Source organism: Cheilinus undulatus, linkage group 1, assembly GCF_018320785.1.
Source record: "Cheilinus undulatus linkage group 1, ASM1832078v1, whole genome shotgun sequence".
In the NCBI taxonomy this organism is placed as follows: domain Eukaryota; kingdom Metazoa; phylum Chordata; class Actinopteri; order Labriformes; family Labridae; genus Cheilinus; species Cheilinus undulatus.
This window is the reverse complement of record NC_054865.1, coordinates 41,474,101-41,492,185: the sequence shown is the minus strand read 5'-3', so window position 1 is coordinate 41,492,185 and position 18,085 is coordinate 41,474,101. Positions and strand designations below refer to the sequence as shown.

At 39.0% G+C, this 18,085-nt stretch overlaps 1 protein-coding gene across 1 annotated transcript in view; it reads right to left on the bottom strand.

The window, feature by feature from the left end:
* The window catches only part of LOC121508117 (transmembrane protein 255B), a 28,388-nt gene extending 10,932 nt beyond the window's left edge, over positions 1-17,456 (bottom strand). The window contains exons 1-4 of the mRNA XM_041784660.1: positions 17,124-17,456; positions 14,523-14,665; positions 14,346-14,408; positions 476-565 (exon numbers count right to left, since the gene is read on the bottom strand). Of these exons, the coding sequence (XP_041640594.1) occupies positions 476-565; positions 14,346-14,408; positions 14,523-14,665; positions 17,124-17,190 (363 nt within the window). The 5' untranslated portion in view covers positions 17,191-17,456. The remainder of the gene's footprint in view (positions 1-475; positions 566-14,345; positions 14,409-14,522; positions 14,666-17,123) is intronic.
* Positions 17,457-18,085: the final 629 nt, after the last annotated feature.

Here is an 18,085-nt window from a genome sequence, read left to right as displayed (position 1 = left end):
AGACCAAAAATCACAGGACGCTTCTGCAGTGATGTCTTCATTGTTAAGTCTCTTATTGACACTTTGGGTTGTGTTTTGTCAATTTGACCTGAAATGTTCTTGGCTGCATGTAAAAATTAACAGCTTTTTATATCTAAGAAGTGTGTGGTGTAAATTTGTTGGGCCTGGTTGTAGTTGATGTTCAACACCTTCAGGTACGACATGCATTACATTTTTCATCACTGTAAAACGAAAGTCTTTCTGTTTTTTCAGAACTTTTAGTGACTATAAATCAGCCGTGTTGAGCTGAATGTTTCCTCATCCCTCTGCTGAGATTAGTCTGTGTGCTCCACCCGTCTGATGCCGACAGTTCTGTCTGATTACATCTGCAGAGTTCCTGATCTCAATAACGTCTGTGGCTGTTTTGGCCTGTATCTCTGGGGCAAAACCTCATTTGGTCTTTTTCAGCTCAGACATGTTTACATGTTATACTTACAATGAATTCTGATGCAATGATCCCGTCCACGATGGCGCAGAAAAAGGACGCGATGACTCCAATGCTGATGAAAATGATTGCTGCTGTAAGCTAAAAAACAAAAGAAAAACAGAACAATGATGAAAACAAAAGAAGGGGTTAATATTATGACCAATATTATGTTTTGTGTGATTGACAGCACAGCCTATTTAAATACATGGGTTTGGGGAAACTTCCCAATTGATTTGAACAAAATAAAAAATTAGAAGATACAAATGTATAACCAAAAAACTCAGAATGATCAAATCCAATTTGTATCTACAGTGCCTATAAATAGTATTCATTCTCTTGGATGTTTTAGCCTTATATTGATTTTATACATCAATCATGGTCAATTTGATTTGGCTTTGGGTCACTGTCTTGCTGGAAAGTAAATTTTCTCCCAAACTGTAATTTTCTTGCAAACTGAACAAGATTGTCCTCCAGGATTTTCCTATATTTTGCCACAGTCATTTTACCCGCTACCTTTACAAGCCTTCCAGGGCCAGCTGCTGAGAATCATCCCTACAGCATGATGCTGCCACCACTGTGCTTCATAGTGGGGATGGTGTGCGTCTTGTCTAATGACCAATAAACACAATATTGGTCTCATCAGACCAAAGAAGTTTCTTCCACTTGACCATGGAGTCTCGCTCATGCCTTTTGGAAAACTCTAGTGAAGCTCTGATATCAGTTTTCTCTTTGCCACTCTCCAATCTCAAGCTTTGACCAGTGAAGAACCCGGGCAACAGTTGTTGTATGCCGAGTTTCTCCCATCTCAGCTGCTGAAGCTCGTAACTCCTTCAGAGTAGTCATAGGTGTCCTTGTGGCCTCTCTCACTAGTCTCCTTCTTGCACGGTCACTCAGTTTGTGAGGATGGCCTGATCTAGGCAGATTCACAAAGGTGCCTTATACCTTCCATTTGTTGATGATGGATTAACTGAACTTCATGGTATCTTCAGTGCCTTGGGAATTTCTTTGTATCCAACCCCTGATTCATGCTTTTCAATGACCTTTTCTTTTCCCTCAATTGCTTGGGGTGTTCTTTTGTCTTTACGGTGTAATGTAGCCAGGAATGCTGTGATAAACTAGTGAATGGATCTCCCAGACACAGGTGTCTTTATACTACAATCACCTGAGACACATTCACTGTGATCCCCATTTCACTAATTGTGAAACTACCAGCACCAGTTGGCTGGACCTCTGTTGAATTAAGTCACTTAAAGGAGGTGAATATTTATGCATCCAATATTTAACTTTACATGTTTTTGTTTAACTGACATTACTGTGTAGAAATCTGTTTTCACTTTGACATTAAAGGTTTTCTGTGACCTTTTTTTGCCAAAAAAAAGCCCAATCCACTCTTACAGCAATGATCCTAACTTTCCTGACTATTTAGAACACATTTATCTTCTTTTATTGATCAATTTTTATATTACCAGGAGAAATCTTAATATTATCACATGTTCAACACACAGTCACACTGGTTGATGTAAGCTCTGTGTTTCTGCTCATGTGTGTCCTGATTGGTCATCTGCAGTGTCTGGGCTGCAGGACGATAAAGGAAATGTATGACTTCTCGCTCTGCCAACACAGAGGTGCTTTGTGGGTAATTTATAGGCAAAGAGGCAAAGTACAGAAGACAGCGGTGGCCTTTTGTACCAGCAAGGTCGATCTCATTCTCCCAATTTCACATACACAGCTACCTCTGTCCTACACTTACAATGACTCCTGTAAATCACATCCAAGAATCCTGATCAGAGTATATTCTAAACTACAAGACCCATGCACATGTTCTTTCATGTAGCTTTAGCTGTTCAACAAAGTAATTTCCCACACAGTGCAGACCCAGCTGGCCGATCACAGATGTCTGATCGTGAACTTTATCACTGAGCATCGTTTACTGTCTGTTCAATCGCTCCTCCAGGACCAAACCTGCTGTACTCAGGCAGCAAATTAAACACACTCTTTTCTCTGTTCACTGTATTTATCTGTCCCTGAGGGGAGCTGAGATGAAACCATTACTCTAAAAAACTCAACGGAAAGCTTAAAAGAGGAAAAGTTAGTGCATAAATTTATAATTCAAAGTCTTGCACTAACATGAACCAGTCAGTGAGACTGGATCATCAAAGAGCTCCAGTTATCAAATAAGATTCACCTACACAGGTACTGTATTTATCCTCAGGACCCTTCACAACATTTTTATGAGAAATCACATCCTAAAATGATGACAAACCTCAGCTAGTCAATTTAATGAGAAATGTTTAAGTTTGGACCTCAGATAGAATGAAAACATGTTACTGAACAAAGAGACAGGACAAAACAGCGATATCTAAAAAGCACGTCATTATAAAAGGAGGACACACAGTCCTGTACATAAGTTATAGGCATGCAGGGCTCTGAGATGTACCACAACCGGGGCTGTCAAGGGGGGAGAGGGCAGCCAGAGTCAAGCTTACATGTGTCGAGCATGGCAGCCAAGGTCAAGCTTGGCAGCATCTCAGCTGGACACCACCAGCAGTTTCAGGCCCTTGGGGCATCCACAGCATGACCAGGCACTCAGTGCAACCCTACTACCCACTTGAACCATGCTAACTCACCACATTCACCCCTTAATCAGCCCTGCAGGTGTGGACTTTGTTATTTCTTCAACAGATTATTCTCCCATGGGGCCAAACCACACTGGGGGGCCAGGGAGGCCAGTAAAATCATGGTCCAATGAAAGTTTAAGCTGTGATCTTATATTTAACCTGAACAATAACCACTTTCATCAAAGCAACAAAAAATAAATTGCATTTATTAATGCTGTTATACAATATTACCTTTTCAAAACGTAAACCCCTTGTCCTAAAACAGAATGACCTTTAATTTGGTAATGTTAACAGTGTGGATGAGTACACTGCACTAAACTGTTAGGAAGTTAATGTCAGACTTCATTGTTAAGGCAGAAAATACATGGAACAAACTTTAAGAGAAACATGAATTATTTGTGAAAAGTGGCAAAAAAAATGTTAAAAGTGGTAGAAATGGCAGAAAAAGGTGGTCAATACGGGTTAAAATGGTGGCAAACATGGGTAAAAGTTGAAAAACTGGCAATAAGGGCAAATAAAAGCCAAAAATGGGCAGAAAAATGTTGTGAAACGGGGCTTGATTTGCCAAAGAGTTAAAAGAGGCAAAAAGGGCAGAAAAAACTGGTGAAAAAGGGTTCAATATAGGCAAAATGATCCTATGTTGAGTGTTTGTGGAAAGGACAGTATGATAGTATGGATGGTCTTATTTAATTTTAGCATTTAAGCCCTTATATTTATTGATAGACTTAAATTTATACATGTTATTTCAAGCCTGGTACTTGAGAGCACCTCAATTTCGTTGTATGTTCTTATTCAATGACAATAAAGAAGTTTTAATCTTTTCACAGTAAACAACTTAATAATTTCTAACTTTATGGTTTGGTGATTTATTTTCATTGATTTTACCTGGTTACAAAGTTGACAGAATCATTACTGGTTCATTAGGCGGAGTAAATATCGTTGGCATTTATGTTCTGATTTTATTTCAAAGAAACTCGAAGTTTTAATATAGATTTAATGGGACACTAGAAAGTTCACTAATGAGTTTTTCTGTGAAAAATTGTTTGACATTGGAAAATAGAGTGTGGCTGTTTAAAATGATCCGATCCATTCACCTGTAGTGTTAAATGCCTGTGCTCGCTGCTATAACAACTCTGAATGTCTGCTGAGAATAAAGGCCTCCACATTTTCTTCTTTAGGATAAAAAAAGAAAATATATCTATGAAAATCTAAATGCTCTTTTCCAATATGTATTAAAGTGTGATAAATACTGCTGATCAAGGTTATGTAAGCAGAATAAATGTTTAAAGTGTTTTCATCCTTACTTTCTAATTAGATCCCTGCTCAGGTTTGAAGTCTGGATCAGCTGTCTGTTATGTAAGAGTATCAACTGACATTTAAACAAAGCCAAAATATACTGAGCACGATTGATTTAAAAACTCAGTATGAGGGTAAAACTCCAAAAGGGGGAAGGGAATTTTCTTATAGGCACTGTACATAAAAGACTGTAATGCTTATCTAATAAAGTCTACTTATGTTGGGTTAAAAACATTTTTAATAGTTATAAAGGTGCAAGTTTTCTGTGTAAAAAGAGAAGCAGAGCTAATATTATATTTGTAGGGATATATAAATATATTGCTCTGTAAATGTATGCAATAAAACACCTGCATGGATGGAGTATTAGTCTTGGTTATTTCTTATTTCACAGCTCACCTTTATTCAGAATAATTTAATAAATATGTATATCAGGAATTGTGAGAATCAGACAAAACTATCAGGGTGGATACCACAAGAGATTAAAAAATAAATAAAAGAATTCCCCTCAAAAAGTGAAAAATGAGTGGAGCTGAGAAAGACTTTTTTCTCTGTGAGGGTTTTATCTGCCACCAGGCCAGACTCTCCACTTCATTAGCCGTTTAAATGACTCTGCTTTTATGGGCTGTAAGTGGGAGATGAGGCCAGCAGCAGAGACAATAGAGCCTGACAACTGCATTACTTCACATTACCTTAGCACCAGCTGCCAGCACATAAAACACCCCAACACACACCCAGTACCCCCCCAAATATGGCTGAATGCAACTGAAGTAGAGAGAAAAATCAAAAACTGTAAAAGATTTAAAGACACATGGTGATGAATCAGCAGAAAATATTAAATAGATAGCAGTGGAATTAAACTAAGATCGTCTGTTCAAGTAGTTTAAGTGAAATTATAGGGGCTTGTATTTTATGCTTCTTTAAACATCGTCTCCACTTCATTTAGGTTGACATTTTGTGATTTTTATGTAGTACATTTAGGTACACGCACACTAAGCTTTATGTTAGATAAATCCTGCAGCTGTTATTTCTGCATATTTGTATCTGTAGGAGCATGAATCACAGACAAGGATGAATTTTTGCAATATGTTTAGAAGAAGACGTGAAGTCAAGATGAACTTGTTGGCACACAGCTTTTATTTACCCATTAGTCAATAGCGGCAGGGGAAATCACACCCATTGTTTGCCAGTCAGAGAATATAATCGACATCATTCCCTCTCTGAATATTACCTGATGTCTAAACTTCACTAGAGCCTGGCAGAAAAACAATATGGAGTGACATCACGTTAAAAAATGTGACTGTTTGCATTCATCTATGCAGCTTACCCTAAAAATCCCCTGATAATTTTGGGGGACATTTTCAGAAATTATGCACGTGTGAACTGAATGGGCCTCACATTTACACAGTAGTCATGAGGCCCTTTAGACTCCAGCAGGAGTGTGTGAACATTTTTGTGACTGGGCTGAAAACGTCGGATTGCTCCCTCTGGTTGGGCAGGGTGTCTTTGCCCCAAGTGAAGGAGTTCGAGTATCTTGGGTTTTTGTTCACAAGTGAGGGTAGAATGGACCACGAGATTGACTGGTAGATTGGTACAGAATCAGCAGTGTCACCTAAGATCATGAACTCTGGGTGATGATCTAAACACTGAGATTGTGGATTCAAGTGGACAAAATGAGATTCCTCAGGACAGTGGCCGTGCTCAGCCTTTAGAGATAGGGTGAGGAGCTTGAACAAAGAGCGAGCTCAAAGTAGATCCACAGAAGGAGCCAGTTGAAGTGGCTTAGGCATCTGATCAGGATGTCTCCTGGTCGCTGCCTTGTGGAGATTTACCAGGCATGTCCAGCTGGGAGGAGGCCCTGGGGTAGACCCAGGACTTGCTGAGGGATTATGTATCTCAAATGGCCTGGGAACGCCTCAGAATCCAGACAGACAGGGTTGTCTGAGCTGACTTGCTTGGCCTGCTGCGCTCACAGACAAGCAGAAGGGATGCAAGGATGGATGGCCTTTGCAGCAGTCTGGTTTTACTTATAATCTTGATTCATTGATAAGAACAGTCCATCTGGGTAATTTACCAAATAATGCCAGCCTCGCCCCTCACTGGGTGAAAACATTTCATCAAAATGAATGAGGGTCAATTGGAAAGATGGGTCTTAAAGCTTCAAATACAAAAACTATAAAGTTTAATGGTTTTTAGGAGCCACAATCCTCTGGCTTGTAAGTTGAATATAAAACATGACTTTACTGTATGAGGACTGGTATTGTAACATTATAAAATAAATCTTTGTGTATCAGAGTCTGTTCAGACAGGCTTAATCCAGGCTGGAATCGGGGCATTATTGTCCCGATTTTGGAGGGAAAGGGTGATGTGCAAGAGTGTTACAACTACAAGGGTCGCTGGGCAACATCCTTGCATTGCTACTTCTGAACAGGATCCATGATTTGCTGCTCAAGCACCAGTGACCTGAACAAGTGGGCTTCACCCCTAAGAGATCCATGGTAGACAGCATCATGGTCCTCACTGAGTGCTTACGAAAATTCAATTGAGGGTTGAATGCAGCCTATGTTTACTTCCAGAAGGCGTTAAAGTCAGTGAGTAGAGATGCTCTCTGGAGGATTCTGGAGCTCCGTAGGATCCCATGTTTGTTCATCCCGCTGATGTCTACCCTACTTTCTGGTACAGAGAGTGCTGTTAAGTCTGGTGGCTCCACCTCTTACTTCTTCCCAGTTGATTCTGGAGTGAGGCAGGGCTGTCTTAGCCCCTGTGCTCAAGCAGAGGATATCCTCTTTCTCTTAGCTGCAGAACTTTAAGCCACTGCCACTAGTTAGCTAGCCTTGCAGCTGCCTGGGGCAGAAACTGTCAACAGGTATGCCAATGGAATTTCAAAATAACGTCTCCTGAGCAAGAACAAAGATCCAGGCATTTGGGGTCACCTTGGATGCTGCAATCAAATCTGTGTCTGTGAATGGTGAAAGCATGTAAGTTGTGGAGCAGTTCATCTGCTTTGGCAGCGTAATCCGTTGATCTGCTGACTGCAAGGCTCAGATCAACCGCAAGCTCGGCCTCACAAATGGGGCGATGGGTTTGCCTTGCAAGGCAGTATGGCATTCCTGGCATCTGTTACTATACTCTTGTGAGGCCTGGATGTTGACTGGTGGCCAGGGGCGACAGCTGGACTCTTTTGTGACAACTTTTCTTCTGCACATTTTTGGGTATCTTGTGTATCATAAGGCTGATGTGATCAGGAGAGTGGGGATGGGAAAGGTCAGCTGCTGGATACAGGAGCAGTAGCTGTGCTTGTTCAGGCACAGTGTGGTACAGCGGATCTTTGGTTGTATGCCATGTTCTAAGTTAACCAGCTTCTCTGCTGGTCAATTTAGTTGTATCTGAGGGTAAATAAAGTAGTTAATTCTGCTTTGGATATTAAATACAATTACACAAGTTATCAAAAATGGGTTCTCTCAAAAAAAAAAAAAAAAGTAGCCCAATATCATGGGAAAACTGCGGACCTGCCAACCCTGCTGTTCATCTTGCTTGGTGGTGTAGAAGGAATGAAATGACCAGATAGCCAAGCCACACAGTTTCTGATAGGAATCCAAACAGGTGCATAAACTCTCTAAGCATTGTTTTGGTTTTCTCCACAGTAAACTCTTTAAAGTGCAAGTGTGACCTGGGAAAGGTTGAGGTCAAGCTGTCAATCTGTCTAATTCAAAGACAGATGAAAGTACACACACACACGTACTCACGCAGACACACGTGCACACATACAAAAACTATCTAAAAATAGCCTAATAAGCTCAATAACACAAGCACAAGTACTAATGAAATGACAGGCTTTTCATGCATAGGCCTATAATGGGGAAATGGTTGATTTTAGTGATGAACATTAAAAATGACAGATTTTACTGTTTTTCTCAATAATGAAACCATAACATTACAGAATGCATGATTATATCATGCAATGGCGAGGAGATTAAAAAAAATGTGGTTTGAATGGGAGTCAATGGGACGTTTTTGTCCAACAGCTACTCGAAAGGGTCATAAATTTTAAATCGGATGCTACACAAAAACTAATAATGCAACAAAGTCAATATTTTGGCTATTGTTTGACATACCTTGGACTGATTTAAAAAAACAACCCCCACCCCCCCAACATTAGTTTTCTGGAAAATAATTGTTTTGTGGGTTTTTTTTGAAAAAAATATATCCATCCTGTAATCAAGCTGGCATTTAAAGGGTTAAAATCCTGAAAATTATTCAATAATTGATTGTTTTGATCAGAACTGAAGTTGATCAAAAGATTTGACCCAAAAAAGCAGAAAAAAATATGAATGTATACTATTTTTACTGACACTTTTGGAAGTGGACGTTTTTGTCCTTAAGGACTCGAAAGGGTTGTAAATTTTAAATCGTATGCTACACAAAAACTAATAATGCTACAAAGTCAATATTTTGGATAATCATTGACATGTCCACACTGGATTTAGAAACAGTGCCCCAGCCATCCAACATTTGGTTTGAGGAAGATATCACTTTTTTTCACTTTTTTTTCATTAAAAAACACATTGACTTTAAGTAATCAAACTGGCATTTAAAGGGTTAAAATCCTCAAAATGATTGAATGTTTGGTTGTTTTGAGCACAGCTGAAGTTGTTTAAGAGATGTATGCAAAAAAAATAAGAAAAAATATTGATCTGTTAAGTTTTTATAGCAGTTTTTTGGAAGTGGACATTTTTGTCCTTAATGGCTTTAAAGGTTCGTAAATTTAAGTGATGCCTGAGGGTTAAAGGGTTGCATGGGCTTATTATGGCTCTTATAGCAAAATCATTTTTAATGGTTTCCTGCATATGCAAACATTTCTTGAAGCGATGCCATGTTTACAGAAAAGTTTTTTAAAATGAAAAAGAAAAAGATCATTTTCGTCTCTGTGTGGACAAGGCCTAAGTTTAGGATAATTGGGTGGAACCTTATAGCCAATTAGATTTGAGACAGGGGAATGTCATGCAAGGCCATCTCCTGTACATGCCCCAGATGAAAGAGTGAGGTGTTAATTATCTGTGGGTTCATCACTATAAACAACCAGATCCATATGGACTTTAATGGCCACTTTTAACAAAAATACTGATATCAACCATTGTTTTGAAAATAAAGAAATACTAATGAAAGACACACAGGGAAAGTTTGAGAGAAGATCCATCAGATCCAGACGAGGAGATAAAGACACAAAGAGGAGTTTTATAGGAGTCAGTAAAGATACCTATGAGGTTATGTAAGTAAAGTCGCTGACCGCTGCAGCCTGTTTTTCTCCCGCTCAGCGGTCCAGTGACCAATCATGACCACAGCTGGACACTCTGCTAATGGGAACTTGTTGGGTAAAATACGACCCTTTAAAGGTTCACTGTTCTGCTCTCCTGAGCTTCAAGGTGACCAAAAGGACGAGATACAGACGGTAATGGCAGAAGAGACGGCTGGAGCAGAGAACACGAGCTACATGAAGCGTTTAGTCATAAAGACATCTCACAGAGTATGAGTGATGTGTAGGAAGAGAGTTTTTCACCTTTCTTTAAAGGAATTTCATGTTCCACAGTTCATTAAAAAATTTTGGAGGACAGGATAAGACAAAATGAAAAATGAGGTTATGCAAGTCATAAAGATTTTTTAAAGTGTAACTTGAAGAAAATTCATCAGAGCACAAATATGCAGTTTTTCAGCCATTCATAAAAAGGGCAGGTCCTATCACACATGTGCAAGCCAAATGAAACACTAAAATCATGAAATATGGAAGAACTCCACTGGACCACCAAGCTTTACTTTATTCAGATCTACATGGTGAAAAGTTATCAGTGCTGAGAGATGTTTTTCTTCCTTTACCTGAAACTGAAATAGTTGCTGTGAATACTAGCTCCTTCTTAAGTCTTATTATTACATCTGCCACCTGTAAAGCTATTTTCACTGCACAGCCAGGCCTATATTTGTTTAACTTTTTCACTTCCTGTTAGATTTCCACAACAAGGAGTCTGATCACAAACAGGGTAGGAAATTGTCTGTCTTAACACCTGAAAAACATCAGAAATTCATCAGCTACTTGTTTGGTCAGACAGTCTGTGACGTCCAGGAAGTACAAGACATCTCAAAGCTCTCAGGTGTCTGTGGTATTGTGGCACAGTTAGTTGTTCTTTAATGAGCAGCCTCCCTCGACCAGCTGAAGGCCTCTCTTGTTACCGTACTAGCCTCGAACACAGGAGGAAAGATGACACCTGTGTGAGGGGAACATCGAGCTGCACGGGCCCCATAGGAGACACAGAAGACCAGCTACCCCACCATTAAATTTTAAAGCACCAAACTGGGAGCATTGCTGACACGGCAGACAGATACAGCAGGATGAAGATGTCTTTTCCTTTATGCTCACACGTTTTAAGTTAGCAATGGAAGCCTACTGAAATTATCTAACTTTTCAACCACAAAAACCTAATCTTTATGAAATGGAGCTTTGCACTGACATGTGAGTATGCAGCCTTAGGATGGGTATCTGTAGACCGGATTAGATCAACAAAACTGTAGCCTTATTGAGGACAACACCACAGTGGACAGCCCATGAAAAATTAACAGGACATACTGATATAGGCTTCCAGTCCAAGCACGGGAAGCAATTCTCTTAACTGCACAAAGCCTTTTAAAGTTCCCTTTCTTTTTTGTTTTTTACTTATCGTTTTTGGACTTCGAATCTAGGTGAATAGGACAGTGGACAGAGCAGGAAACCAGAGACAGGAAGAGAGTTGAGAGTTGGACCACAGCAGACCACTTTGAGGACTACAGCCTCTACAAGGGGCACCAGCCTCCTCCTTTTCTAAATTTTTCAGTTAATTTTAGAATTTAAAAATCAAGCAAACTGAGGATATTTTTAGGATATCGGATTTATGCTGATATCCAATATGCCCAATTTGGCGTGAAACACAGTTTCCCAACAACAAAATTGTGGCTAGTAAAAATGCTAAGTGGCTAGTAACTTAGCAAAATCACTCACCACAGTGGCTAAAAACATGCATCAAACAGTACTGAGACTGGGAGTCTACCCAATGACCAAGGACTACAGCCTTGGTACATGGGCCCCTGCTCTTCCCAATGAGCTAAACAGATGCCCTATTGGCCCATTTTTACTAACAACTCCCTAAACCACATTGAGAAACTGTACCTGTCTCTGGCACTCTGTAACCTAGCTTCCTTGGTCTCTGGCACTCTGTAACCTAGCTTCCTTGGTGGTGCACCCAGCACGCTCTCCGTAAAGGGGCAATGCACACTGAAATCTTACAGGAATCTCTGGAATAACATATTCCTCATTATAAACAAAAAATCTGATTATCGTTCCATTAAAAAGATAAATGATAGGAGTAAAGTCTCAGCAGTGAAATGCTCAAAGCTCAGTATTTGTTCTGCTCTCTGTCACTGGTGTCCTCTTTAACTGAACCCAGGTAGTCCCATTATACTGTAGGTTTCATGTATACTGTGAATGTCATACTGTGGTCATTACTGAAATGACACAGAGGAGCAGTTTGGACTTCTGGTCACACATTACCCTTAATTTCCAGGTGTCAGCAACTTGTAACAGCCAACTTCAGTAATACATTATGATGATTGGAGGTCAGTTCATGCAGTATTGATCTCTTTTATCCTGTTTTATCTCTTTAAATATTACTCTACAGCTGTTAGATTGGAGGTCCAATGTTGTTATTGATCACTTGATTCACTAGAAGTTGAAAAATGTAGTTGTGCAGATGATTGTTTGTTTGATGATATCATACTTGTGTCCCTGTATAGAATAAAGGAGCCCTGTCAGTGCCAGACCAATACTAATCTAATTTCCCCTTATGTCACTGAGATCCAGAGCCAATCACATTCACTTCTCCAGACCACACATCCACTCAGGTACAACGACCTCAGTGGGAGGACCATGAACACATTACACTGGCAATGGGTAATGTGATTTGCTTCTTGCTCATAATAGAGCAGTTTGCTGTAAAACAGTTTAGCAGGTCTGAAACATAATCCTCTACGTTGGCACATATGTTCTGTTTCCAGGAACAACTGTCTCATTTTTAGAAGATGAACATGTCGACAGAAGTCACCTTGAGAGAGACTGAACAGAAGGCTAAAATGTGACAGGATGCTGCACAATTAAGCAACAACAACAACCATGCTGAAAGCTTTTCATGCCACATTTTTTTGGCTGCCTGGGTAGAGGAGGATATTAAGCTAAAACAGGCCTATTGTTTTCTTAAAGAGTAAATGTGCCAAATGTGTTAAAAACATGTAACAAACAAATCAAAGTTATTCTTTGTATGGATTTATGTTGATGCTCATAAAGTCAGTGCAAACGTTTAAACTCTCTCTAATATTTGTCATCTCATGGGTGAAATACCTGCTTCTTTAGCAGGTAGACACTGTCTGCTACCTGCTCTATGTCCTATTTTATTCTGGGGACATAGTAAATTAAAATTATCACTTAATCACTGTCTTTAAGTGACAAAGCCCCAATGATGTTGACCATTGTTTTAGGATGTCTATAGGTTGGCTGCAGATGATGTCACACAGCAGCCCCATGGGGGGCAAATAGTGATTTCAGCATCGAGAAATGCTACAAAAAGCTTCTTTTAAGCTACTTTTGATTCTCCAAAGAAGTTGAATATTCCTGCAAAAAAGTTTCAGTGTTATTATCTCACAATAAGAATTAAGAAAGCCTCTGTCTAAAGCCTGGTGTTATGCAACGCTCACACTAAGTGGTCCGGTTTGGTTCAGTACAGTTTTGCCATGGTTTAGCACATTAAACTCTGATCTTACCCGTATTCCCTCAGCTGATGTCTGTCCAGTCTCGCTCGTTGTGATGGGAAATCCGTCTCTGTTAAGAGATCCAGATCATTTGGCCCAGCTCAGAAGAGCTGGTTGTTTGGCTCCCGAAAGATTCATCATTTGTGAACAGTTTGGCTTTTAAAATTTAGATTAAATAATGACAAAGGATGGAGGAAAGGAAACTGGGACTCAAATGGGAGCAAGCTACCGTCACTCAAATTAAAGAGCTGTTCTATAGAACTTGTTTGTTCATGAAAGGCACATCATTACTCGGTGGTTCACCCAACAAGATTAGTTCAGATGATAGTATCACCGTTTCACTTAAAAGCATGTTTGTGACAAAGTGAACCTTTTTTTTTATATATGTTTAAAGGGCTCAGCCATCCTCTTAGCTCATTAAGACTCCTCTAGACTCCCTTTATCTGTCTAGACAAAGCTGGATGCTTGGAGGTCTGCAAGACTGAGTAATTTGTGATACTGATCGCCTCCAAGCCAGGTAAATCAGTTAAACTGTGGGGGGAAAAATCACATCCCATTCATTCCTAATGGCTGTCCCCCAGTTCCTGCAACAACAAACACTCGGTCACGTGATTGCAAAAAACCCTTTTGTGAGGCCTTTAGTCTGACATTGTAGACTCTACCATCATTTTTAAAATTCCTTTTTTTCTGCCTCCACTCTTTAACCCCGATATTCTATTTATCAATCAGCCCCAGACTTCATTCAGTATTGCATTTTATATGAGTAGGCTGGCACTTCTAACTGTAAAATGTGACCAGCATTGGTTTTTATTTATCTATACAGCCTTAATTTCATCCAGCTGAACCATAAACTGGGATTTTTTTTTAATCACAGCAAGGGAGCCACACAGGTAGTTTGTAAAACGATGGTTTGCTTAGAATCAAGGTAAGAATACTCTCAGGAAACTGTGTTGCAGACATCTCTGATACTGTTTTATAAATGAGAGCAGCTATCATTTAAAGGTTATCAGGTTAAAGTCTGAAGTGCAAATAGTTTCTAGCTGAAGCTCCTTAGGGTGTCGGATGGATTAAATAAATAAAACCATCATCTTCATGTGGTTTAAAAGGTGTCCCATCAACAAGAGGAAAGTAAGGGACTGACTCACCATAGGTCTGCGGTTTTCCACCAGGTAAATGCCAACAATACCCAGAAACGCTCCGAAACTGAGCTGGAGGTAAAAAGAGATCACAGTGGAGAAGAAACATTAGACAAGGGAGGAGCAAGTATGAAAAAACAATCACAGTTTTGTTTGGAGAGAATAAACTATGAGATGGGGACTCACAGTGATACCGGGGTAGTAACCAGCGACGGGCACGTTGTCTGTGCGGGTGGCAGAGATCAGACCCACTGTGAGAACCACCACAGACAGAGCCAGCAGAGACATGGTCACCCACAGAGCAGATTTCCTCCGACGCACATACTGATCTAAAGGACAAGTGAGGAAAAGACACAGGGAGACAAAGGAAACACTTTTACATTTCTTAAAATCATTACATCCTTCTACTAAAGACAGAAAGCAAGTATTCCAGTATTTAAGTATAAAATAGTGCTATTAATATTCCTGCATTTAAAGGTCAGTCTAAGCCCCTGGCGGTGTTACAGTATCAAACATTAAACTCAGATCATAAACAGCCTGCAGCGTTAATGATGAAGCTGTTTATAGTTTTATAAACGGCTGTGTGGTTTGATTAAGGCTGCTGTAAAACTTAATTAACAGTTCCTTTGCTACAAAAGTTTTCATAAAATCTTAATTTATATCTAGTAATTGAACATAACTGATAGGGGTGGGAAATATATCAAGATTTCAAGATGTGCCAATATATTTTCAAACAAGCTTAAGAGTGAGACATTATTGTTTAAAATAACATTATGGTTCTGAACACAGTCAAGGCCTAAGACTCTGTAAGACGATTGTTTAAAGTTAACTCATATGCTTTTGACAACAACATTATGTATTTCCTATTTTTTAGGCTAATCATTTTATCTATTTTATTTTGGAAGCTTCCTCTCACAGACAGGTAATATTTGGTGTCATTTTTCATGTACATGTTGGGCGTACACACATTTGCAGAAACCAGCGGTAGGTTTTTTAAAATCCTTTGTTTTATATTTGAGGGCACATCATCGAGTCTTAAACTCACTCTTTTTTCACATCAGTAACTGATGATTTTACTCTATCAGGCTTTTATTGAATCTGTCCTGTCTTTTTCCTTTACTTCATGTTTAAGTGACCTATCTTTTAAAAACCAAAATGATCTGTGGGCTAGCAAGCTTATAGGTGAGCCACAACCCTTCCTATAGATCCCCACCTATCTACCTACCTACCTACAGCTGCAGCATAAGGCGAGCTCAGCTCTCATGACGGTTCTCGTGCTCTAAATTCTGAGTTTGGGCTTCTTTGCTCTGGCTGTTGGTTTGTTGCTCCTAAGTGGAGCGCAAAATTCTACAGGGACACTTTTTGACCTGTAGCTATGGTATTTCTAAACAAAACTAGTACTTTAACTTTGGTAGGATATTCATCATTTAAGAGTGGGTGTCTTTGAAACACTTCATCACTAGTTGATTAAATAAATGTTTTTTTTTTTTTAATGTAATGTTTTAATGTTAATTTTTTAATGGATTTTGTCTGGATGTATCTTGAACTGTAAATCGATATTGCTATTATTTTATGTTTTTATCTTTGGAACACTGAAACTCCTGTCTGCGCAACAAATTTACCTTTTTTATTTGTTTACTAAAGATTGCAAGTTTTACAATCATTCACCGTTTACAATTTGTTTTTCTTGATGCTATGAAATACAGAAATGATCCATTAAAGTGGAGGAAGAAATAAGTATCAGTGCTCCCACTCTCATTTTTTTCTGCAAACCTTTATTAGACTTCCAATGGAGTAGAAGTCTTCGTCATGCTAACAGGGATGTAAAAGCTAAAATATTCAACTAGTCAGAGATGAACAGGCTGAGTTCCTGCGGTGTCCCAGATACTCCTAGAAAAGGACTGTTTCTAATATTCATGTTTAATATGTTGGAAATTGTCCTAAAATAATTCTGCCAGAGATCTGCCAAATTTGAACACAGAACATGTGACTTAAGTTGCATGGAGAGAACTTGCATCTGTCACTCTTATCCTTTAGAAAAGTGAACCCTACTTTGGACTTTATATTTTAGAAGTCAAAGTCAAGACTACGGAAAGCTGTTGTGGGTCTCTAACAGCCAACATTGCTTTGTAAAAAGTTCTTTCTCCTCCTGTTTTCATTTTGAAATCCTGATCCAGTGATAAGAGATAAATGTCTGTGAGATCAGTGACTTGTGTGTAGAATTTAGCTCTTGGGTCTTCTCATGGTTATTTAGGAGTCACTGGGGGATTGTAAGAGAAAATGGAAAACAAATTAAACTTTTCAGGTTGTAATAAAGATAGCTTGAACCTTGACAGAGTCCATCAGGTTGTAAAATAAAATAAATTGTCCGTGTGGCAGAATTAAGTCTTTCTTGCTCTCTCTTTAGGTTACTGCAAGGGTTTAAAGAATTACTGTGTATAGCAATTCAGTTAAATACTGATATGTATTTTTGTCCATATTGCCCAACCCTACAATCAGATCCGTTGAAAAACTACAATATTTCCATCTGGTAAAGTCAAGTAAAGTAGCAACAAATTAACTTATATCAAATAGACGTTTCGTAAATGTAGTTTTCAGCGCTTGAAAGTTTTCCTCATCAAAAGAAAATCACATTTCATTTTCTCTTAAATCAGGATTAAACATCTGCCTTTGATTGGAAGGACATTAGGAAGGTAACATTGGAAATTTCCAAAGAATTGCACTCAAATAAAACAAGGTGCAATCAGGACTGTTAAATGAGATGAAAGTTGGCATGATGTCCCCTACCTGCTGGATCCAGGGTTTCCGTCGCTGTTGTTGGTTGAGTTGTCTGCTGGATTTCAGGCTGCTGCATTTTGTCTTAGTCCGGATGAATTAAAGTTAAAGAAACAATAATGAAACAGTGGATGAGGCAGAAGAAGCTACGCTGTGAAGTGCTTTTTGTTGCGTTGTTTTTATCCCTGTTGATTCAGCACCGAGTCCTCTTCATCCTTAGAGAGCCTGCACAACAACAAGCTACAGGTCAGACAGATGATGTTTCTCAGTCATTACTCTGTTTTCTCCTCTTTTTTCCCTGAAATACACCCTGTTTGGAGAATAAAAATGTCTCCAGATCTTCTGAGTCTGAACACAGATCGGTTTAACTTTTCCTGAAGAGCCTCAGAGAGAGAGAGGGAGAGAACGAGAGAGAGCCAATCAGCTCCTTGTCTTCCCCTCAGTGATCAATTATTAAATTATTTATCTTACATAACTTAAATGATTCAAATTATTATCAAGTTTGGCATGGACTTAAGTTTCACCAAGGCTATGCTTACAGAAACACTTCCTCATATAAATGTGTGTACAGTGAGTTTTTGGCGAGTTTAATATCGGCTGGTCATGATGCTGCAGCGTTCATGGCTACCTCTCGTCTACAGCGCCCTCTGGTGGTCAGAGTATGAGTGCTGTGCCAAACACACTTATGATAAAAGATGACTTACATACATTTTAGTGATTAAATAAACAAATATTAAACAAAAAACAGGTTTTAAGCAAAAACATGTATTTGATCTTGAAAAAAAGGGATCTGCAGCAGTTTGATAAAAGCTTTTTTACATAACTTAGATATGAGAGAGAAAAACTTGGAAAATTAAATATGGCTTGCTGTTTGAGCACATATCACATAAAAACAATAATAAATCTAATGGAAAAAGTAAACATCAAAGCCTCAGCGAGCATTGTATAAAATATTTTCTTGATTTTTTAGGAAA